Genomic DNA, 8077 nt, shown 5'->3' with positions numbered 1-8077 from the left:
TTGCTGTATTATGCTAATTTCCCATTTGCAATGACCCATCCAAGCTACCTATATATGCTGCTGTTGGCTTGGCTAGACTTTTACAGATTTTACAACATATGTTTCGGTTCATACAATTGGCTAGGAGTAGTAGAAAAATAATCTAAATAAATAAATAAACATTTGTTACATGGGGTTAACAATGGAAAGTCATTATAACATACAGATTTTAAGTCAACTTGTTTAATCTGTTCAATGAAATTAATTTTTTTTTTAAACATAAATATCCGTATCAAAATGTATTAGAACACTCACTGCGAGTCACTATCACTGCCAGAATAATTCGCCAACAATGAAAGTCCTGATGCAGGAGGTTTACTTTTTACAGCACTTTCATTAACTGAAGATATTTCTTTGACACTTTGAGAATCTGGTGCTTCTTGTTTTTCACACTTAACTTCGACTGCTTTTTTCTTCACAAGATTAACTAAAGGTGATTTTTTTGATAAAACTCCTATACTTCTATTCCATGACTCATTTCTTTTAGAGTCGGTGCTCGTTTTAGGCAATATTTCTACTTTTGCAGTTTTAACTTTCGGTTCATCAGTGTCTTGGACATCTTCTATTATTTCCTCTGTTACAATTTTATGTTTTCCTGCATTGTTGAATTTGATTGACCTGAAATAATATATTATTTTATTCTTTATAGAGTAAAAAATAGAAATATCAATAGTATAAACAAAACAGTACAAAAATAATGAGACTACATAAAAAGAGCAACTAATCAAAAATTACAATTCATATCAGATTAAATGGCATTGCAGTAGTATTTATAGTTATTAATAGTTATGAAGCAAAAGGGTTGGTTTAATTCCGCACAATAGTCGGATTTACTGAATCTGCCTTTAAAGGCTTTACACACCATACTTACAGATTATTCAGTATTATTCAGTATTATTCAGTACATTATTACTAACTTTTCTGTTTATTAAATATGACTACATTGAGATAAAAACATGCATTTATTTTCGTTGAACGCGCAATATCTAAACCAAAAAAAAAAAAAACAAATACAATGCCTGTGTATCAAATTATACCTTTATTTAATTATTATATTATCTAAATATACTAAAAATTTCAATTTCGTTTTCACAAAAGAAATAAATACACATAATTTTTGGCCACATGCTACAATTACGTGTATTGTGAGAGTAGTCTACCTCACCAAATATCAATAGGGGGTCAAATAATTGCTAAAAGATAGCACGTGGATAATGGACAACCCCTATGCATTTGTAGTCAAAAAACTTACTTTATAAATTCGTTGTCTTCCTTTTCTTCCCTGGCTTTCCGTTCCTCAGCAGTCTCTGGCTGGTATTGCTTTAACATACTCTCATAGTCAATGGTGCGTTGCCGTCTATTAAGCTCCTTTAATTCCTCAAGACTTTCCAACAATTCAATTTCTTGCCTGGACTGTTCGGTCCTGTATTCTGTAATTCATTATCAACAGAAATCATTAAAACCAATTACATTCATCTTAAGTGCTTATGAACAAATAAATTGTTGTTTTGAATATGAATATATAACTGGGATTTATACACTTAAGTGGAATAATTCATCTAGTTTATAATACAAACAAGCTTTCGGATTTTACACAAAAATATATTTTTTAAATATTCTTAGATTAACATGTAAATTCTTAAAGTTTATGAAACACTTTTTAAAAAATACTTTCACCAATCCAGAGAAATGATGGGTGGCAGTCATTAGTAAAAAAAAAAAACCTTTTATAAATGTAAAGAAAAAGATTGGTTTGTTGATTTTAAATTGAAAACTTAATAAATCAGATTAATCATTCTCAATCTGGATATACATATCTCTTAGGAAGCAACATTACCAAATAGTTACATCTTTATAAATAAATGAAATGCAGAACTAACAAAAGTCAGATTTGTCCGGTTTAGTATAAATAGAAATACATAATGTTAATGTAACTATGTATCATAATTTGTAACTTTTTTGACCATTACCAGACCTGACTTGGAACATGATTTTAATATCTTATGCTCAAGTTATCAATAAGGTTAATAGTTTCACCACTTCACTACGAAAAACATAATATTCTGCTTTAATAGATTAGGTTGCAACAAATTCTAATGAAAATAAAAGTAAAGTACTTTCTGTGCCATATTTCATATAAATATTTTGTGATAAAATAATTACAATTTCAACATTTTATTTACTAGTGACTTAGTACCATTATACAAGATGATGATCCTTTTGGATATCCCCGCCTTGCCTCAGAGTTAAGCTGTTGGTCTTGGTTGTTTTCATAGACAATATGGCAGGGAACATATCTACAAGCCCGCAGTGGAGCAATGTGGTGAATTAAGCTCTGACCTTTCTCCAAATTGGAGAAAGAAGCCTGTCCCCAGCAGTGGGATGTTACAGGCTGAATCAATCTATCAATCATGTAAGACAATATTACCGAGTAATTTCATAGGATTATTTGCTTCTTCCTCTTTCTGTTCCTCTTCTTCCCGCTTTGCTTGTTCTTCTGCTAGTTTCAGAGCCATGAAGTTTCTAGTAGCCCCCGCTTCTATCTCATAGTCTGTGTTCTTTGGATCTGTCTTGAATGATATTTCTTGCAAACAACGGGTGCACTGAAATAATTGATTTTTATTTAAACATCCATTAATGTTTTTTAATGATTAAGGATTGATTGATGACAAAACTATTTTTTGTTAGATACACAGAGATGATAGTCTTATTAAAATATTAAAAAGCTTTTCAAATTATACAACTAGATAACATATAATTAGATATTACCGAGTAAAGAAAACTTTGCCAAAAATAAGCTTTAACTTTTGTAAGATTTGAAGAAATCGTATATCACTACATAGTATAAAACAAAGTCTCTCTGTCGTTGTCCTCAATCTGTCTGTTTGAATAGACTTAAAAACGATTATATAGTTTTTCATTACATCAATGACTAGATGCGACAAACTCCACATTACGCATCACTCCGTCTCTACATAAGTCATACTATGCAAGCAATGTTGGAGTAAATTTCTCATTCAATTTAGGTTTTTAACTTATAATGTGATTCATTTTTATAGTTGTATAATTTAAGAAAACATTTTGAACTTAGAATATTGCATATGGCGCATTTTTAAACATTAAATTAGTTATGTAGGAATACACGTTAAATACAAACACTAATAACACCTAAACTCATATTATTAATATTGCCTATCTTACTAATTGACTAATAGCTTCAAGTTTTAAATACTGTGTTTGGTAAGAACTAAATTAAAGTTATTGTGTAAAATATTAGTGGAGTAATTTTTCAAAACTTTTATAATTATATTCACTGTATAAAAACGAAAGTTTAAAATATTCCATCATTATAGCATAGTGATTACTTTTACTTACTTTTATATAGAATCTGTATATCCTTATTCCGAGATAATCTTCATTCTCAACGTCTTCTTTGCGCGCGTTAAACTTTTTTCCCTTATAAATGTACTCTCCACATGTAGCACATCGCATGTTGAAAGGGGCCATCAAACGAACCGTATACTGGCGGTTCTTTGCTAATTTCATACGAGGGATCTTCGACGGATCGAAGTCTGGAGGATAGTATTTCTAAAAAGATATGACACAGTTTTAATACATGAAATTTAGAGAAATACGTTAATAATTACGAGGTACTTACATTTAAAACTTTTCTTTCAGACATTTTGCAATTTAAAAGTAACCAATTTCACATCAATCCAGTCGTACTTTTATTTTATTCAATGAAAGCTTTAAAACTCAATCCTTTTTCGTGTTTGTGTATATACGTCACACCTGTCATGCTGTCAATACTGACAATTGACATATTGATATTTTGACAGTTGACAAAATGATATAATATACAGCCAATTTTGGATAATAAAAAATATTTGTTGAAAACACTGACAAATTGGGCACTCTAAATTCTCATATCGGCGTGAGAAAAATTTCTACTGTCACTCTTCCTGCGTTTCTTGCTTCTGTCCATAGTATCAAGGGTTTATGTTCTGACATCTTAAAATCTAATTCAGTCCAAATTACAGATGCTACAGATGCAATAGAAAACTGGAAGTTAATGTGTCCTAATGGCGATATCCCGAAGGACGTTACAAAACAAAAACTTTGGGATATGCCAATAGTTCACAATACTGACATAAGTTTGACGCAAAATCTTACAAATGACAAAAGCCATGCCAGGCTTTTAGCTGTGTCAAATTAAGAGTCAGGTCACTGGTTACACGCAATTCCGTCAAAAAATCTTGGGACACTTTTAGACAATGAAAGTTTTAGAATTGCTCTCGGTCTCCGGTTGGGAGCTCCACTGTGCTTTGTCCAGATGTCCGTGCGGAAAAGAGGCCGATTCTTTCGGACTAAAAAGCTTTTCCTGTAACAAGAGTTCAGGTAGGTTTTCCCGCCACGGTTCCCTAAATGATGCCAACAAAAGAGCTCTTGCTACCATCGACGCTCCTACTCTTATCGAGCCTACTGGAATTAGTCGCAATGATGGCAAGAGACCTGATGGATTGACGGAGGTTCAAAGGGGACGGGTACTTTTGTGGGACGCAACCTGCGTTGACACACTTGTTCCGTTTCGTGTCAGGGAAACAGCCTTAAAAGCGGGAGCCGCAGCGGAAAAAGCTGAAACGACTAAACGGCACAAATATTCGTCACTAACTCCAAATTACATCTTTGTGCCGTTTGCAGTCGAAACACTTGGACCTTGTAGAAGCAGTGCTAAAAATTTTTTAAATGAGATAACTCCTCGCCTTATTGCCTCCACTGGTGACAAGAGGGCTGGTGCATTTTTTGCCCAGAGAATACCGATTCTAGCCATAGCGATTCAACGGGGAAATGCTGCCAGCATTCTTGGCACGATTTCACGCGGACATGATTTATACCAAAACTATCTGTAAATATTTAGTTTTTAAGTTGTGAATTGTAAATATGTATAATGTTTAATAAACTATTGTTAACCATATAGCATGAGCGGGAAACTTGAACGCGCGCGGTTGTTTTTTTTCTTGCTACTATTAAAATTACTTTAAATATAGTTTAGAACAGGTGTAAAGGGTATATATTTTGTTATTTAGTTTTACTTTTGTATTTAGTTTGTTTTTCTTCTATTTTTGGTAAGTGTATGTAAATATTTACTTTATAGAATCAACGAACCTCCGGAGATGTATTTCGCAACCTAGCCATTTCATTACTATAGATTACGATGAATCAAATATGGAAACTGACCACTCTATGACTAAAAAGCCACTTAAGAGATCTCGTTTTCACAAAATTTATAAACATTGTATTAAGAGAGTTAGAAAAAACGCGAGAAACCAAAAAGTTGGTTGTCATTGTTCGGAGTCTGAGAAATCAGATGAGACTAATAAAAATGAAAATAATAAAGATTTCCCCGTTTCGGTCCGATAATCACAGCTCCAACCTGATAACACTGTCTCTAAAAATCCCATAGGCAGAAATATTTATAATGAAAATGACGTGTCTCCCATATTTAGTTCATGTTCAAAAAATTACAAAATGTGATAACGATGGAGTGATTTTGCACCCCATCACATTTGAAGACTTCCTCATGAAAAATCTAGTCTAGTATATAAAATTCTCGTGTCGCGGTGTTTGTAGATAAACTCCTCCGAAACGGCTTGACCGATTCTCATGAAATTTTGTGTGCATATCGGGTAGATCTGAGAATCGAACAACATCTATTTTTCATACCCCTAAGTTGTAGGCGGGGGGGATTAAGGGGTTAATACGATATATGGCAAAACAACGTTTGCGAGGTCAGCTTTATAGTAAGATATATAATATGATTAATGGCAGTTTGAAAAAAATAGGACGAAACAGAATTTCTGTAGTATTTAATAATTTTAAAGATGCGAACTGATTTTTCAATAATAGTAAGACGTTGAAATTACAAAATTGTTGTTGAAGGCGCTACTATTGGAAGCTCACCCAATCAGTAGTATTTTTTTTTTTGATGGAATGGATTTATGTCCTCCCAAAAAGAATTTTTATATGCTACAATTCTCTTCCAGTCGAGCTTTACATCTTTCCCACAATTCAATACTATAAATGTTGTCGTTATGGACACACAAAATTGCAGTGCAGGTCTAAGCCAAGGTGCTTAAAGTGTGGTCAGGAGCACACATCAGAATCATGAAATGCCAATGAAAATAATTATTTTTGCTGTCTATGTTCCGGCAACCATATGGCAAATAGTAAAGCGTGTCCTGAATTCAATAGTCAAAAATCTATTAAATTACATATGGCTGAACAGTGTGTATCATACACAAAGGCCAATAAAGAGATACCAACGTCATATAAATCTTATTCAGAAGTTAGTAAAGAAGTAAATATTAGCCAAAATCCTAATTAATCATACAAAAAAAAAAAACATTTAGACTCATCATCATCAAACATCTAGACCTCGGGATCCTATTAAGCCTAATGTAGGTTATGATAAAATAGCTCATAAAAATATAATCAAAGAATTTCCATTCAATAAATTTGAAAAAAAATCAACTCCAATAGATATTATTAACTCTAAAAATGATTTTACCAAAATTTCAGATGTGCTTTCACTATTACAGAGTTGTTTAAAAAACAACAAAAGTTTACCGTCCATCATTGCCCCTTTAATACAGTGTATCGTAAATATAATTCAAAATGAACAGGTCCAGATAATAATACAGTGGAACGTCAGAAGTGTATTTAATAATAAAAAAACGACATATTTTATTTGTTAAATAATTATAAACCTTGTTTATTCTTTATCTCAGAAACTTGGCTTAGGCCAAGTAAAAATTTTAGGTTTTGAAATTATAATACCATCAGAGAAGATAGACTAGATGGTTTTGGCGGTGTAGCCTTTCTCATTGAGAAAAAATTTCCTTTTAATTTAATTAATATTCCTGTATATAGTTTTGAACTTTCTATTTTAGCTATAAGTGTACACATCATGTTTTGTGTCTGTATATATTTCTCATATTTTTACTAATATTATTATTATAAACGAAATAAATATGATATATTTAAAATTGTATTGAATTATTTATTTATTTATAATATAGATATTTAATATTATATCCCATATATATATTTTTTATTTTTTTTCCTTTTCATCATAAAATATATTATTTTGTTTCTTCTTATCCTGTTCTGAATCCTGTCATAAATTCCTCTTGTCCGTTACCTCAATTTTACCTGCAATTTACCTGCTCGTCATTGGCAATGCACTAAGTGCATTCCATAAAAAAAAAAGATATAATAAATCTATGGATCGGCCCATCCTATACAAAAATCGTGTATAATGTATTTATAGTAGAATATGACCTCTCCTTAAATTTCTCACCTCAAAGGTTGACAATTTAAAACAGCTGTTTTTTTGTTTCATTTATCCCCATCAAGAAATAGGCAAAAATACAAATTTATACAGCCTCGTCTGAGGTGTTTTGTCCAATTGTTCAATAATATATAAAAGCCCATTTTGCCATGTCTTTAGTAAAATTAGTCTTTTAATCGTTACATATCGGTCAAGTTTATTTTCAAATATAAGTTGTACTATTTGAACGATATGTCGAAGTCCGATTATGTTTAGATACCGCCAGGAGTAAATATTATGTCTTTAATAGAATCGTAAGCTATGCATTTGATCGCGTCATGGATCTTCATCCAAATGTTGTCGCGAGAAAAAAATTATAATAAAAAAAGCATAGCCACGCGCGCATGGTACAGCTAGTGTGATTATAAATTTCAAATTCTTAGCATTTGCTGGATACAGCTCAGTACAAGTCACTAAAAATTAATCTTGCTTTTACGAATTTACTCAAGTTAAAAAAAAATAAAAAAGTTTGATTCTCTTTGTCGCATCCTTTTCATTTATAAGTGACCAGCTGTGCCCGCGACTTCGACCGCGTGGAACTTAAAAAAGTCCAGTCCGCAAAATTACTAAATAAATAAATTTCTAAAATATAAGTAGCCTAAGCTACTCCTTAATACATTAACTATCTGCCAGTGAAACTCCCGTCAA

The 8077-nt window shown here is 31.9% G+C and overlaps 1 protein-coding gene across 1 annotated transcript; it reads right to left on the bottom strand.

Annotated features, from left to right (window-relative positions):
* Positions 1 to 206: 206 nt before the first annotated feature.
* Positions 207 to 3832, bottom strand: LOC123669915 (splicing factor YJU2). Its single transcript, XM_045603431.1, has 5 exons — positions 3698 to 3832; positions 3415 to 3627; positions 2468 to 2642; positions 1292 to 1469; positions 207 to 657 (listed from the first exon to the last, which is right to left on the bottom strand). The coding sequence occupies exons 1-5, from the start codon at positions 3719 to 3721 to the stop codon at positions 291 to 293; spliced, it is 957 nt and encodes a 318-aa protein (XP_045459387.1). The 5' UTR covers positions 3722 to 3832; the 3' UTR covers positions 207 to 290.
* Between the last annotated feature and the right edge of the window lie 4245 nt (positions 3833 to 8077).

This window comes from Melitaea cinxia, chromosome 4 (genome assembly GCF_905220565.1).
Source record: "Melitaea cinxia chromosome 4, ilMelCinx1.1, whole genome shotgun sequence".
NCBI classification, from domain to species: Eukaryota; Metazoa; Arthropoda; class Insecta; order Lepidoptera; family Nymphalidae; genus Melitaea; species Melitaea cinxia.
The sequence above is the reverse complement of the archived record's forward strand: the minus strand, read 5'-3'. Positions and strand labels throughout refer to the sequence as shown.

Bases quoted from the DNA above. Each gene is read 5' to 3' on its own strand.
- LOC123669915 (XM_045603431.1), bottom strand. From the start codon at position 3,721: ATGTCTGAAAGAAAAGTTTTAAAT. The intron at 3,628-3,697 runs GTAAGTACCTCG...ATATCTTTTTAG, and splicing joins CTGAAAGAAAAGTTTTAAAT to AAATACTATCCTCCAGACTT. The intron at 1,470-2,467 runs GTAATATTGTCT...AATGAATTACAG, and splicing joins TAATCCTATGAAATTACTCG to AATACAGGACCGAACAGTCC.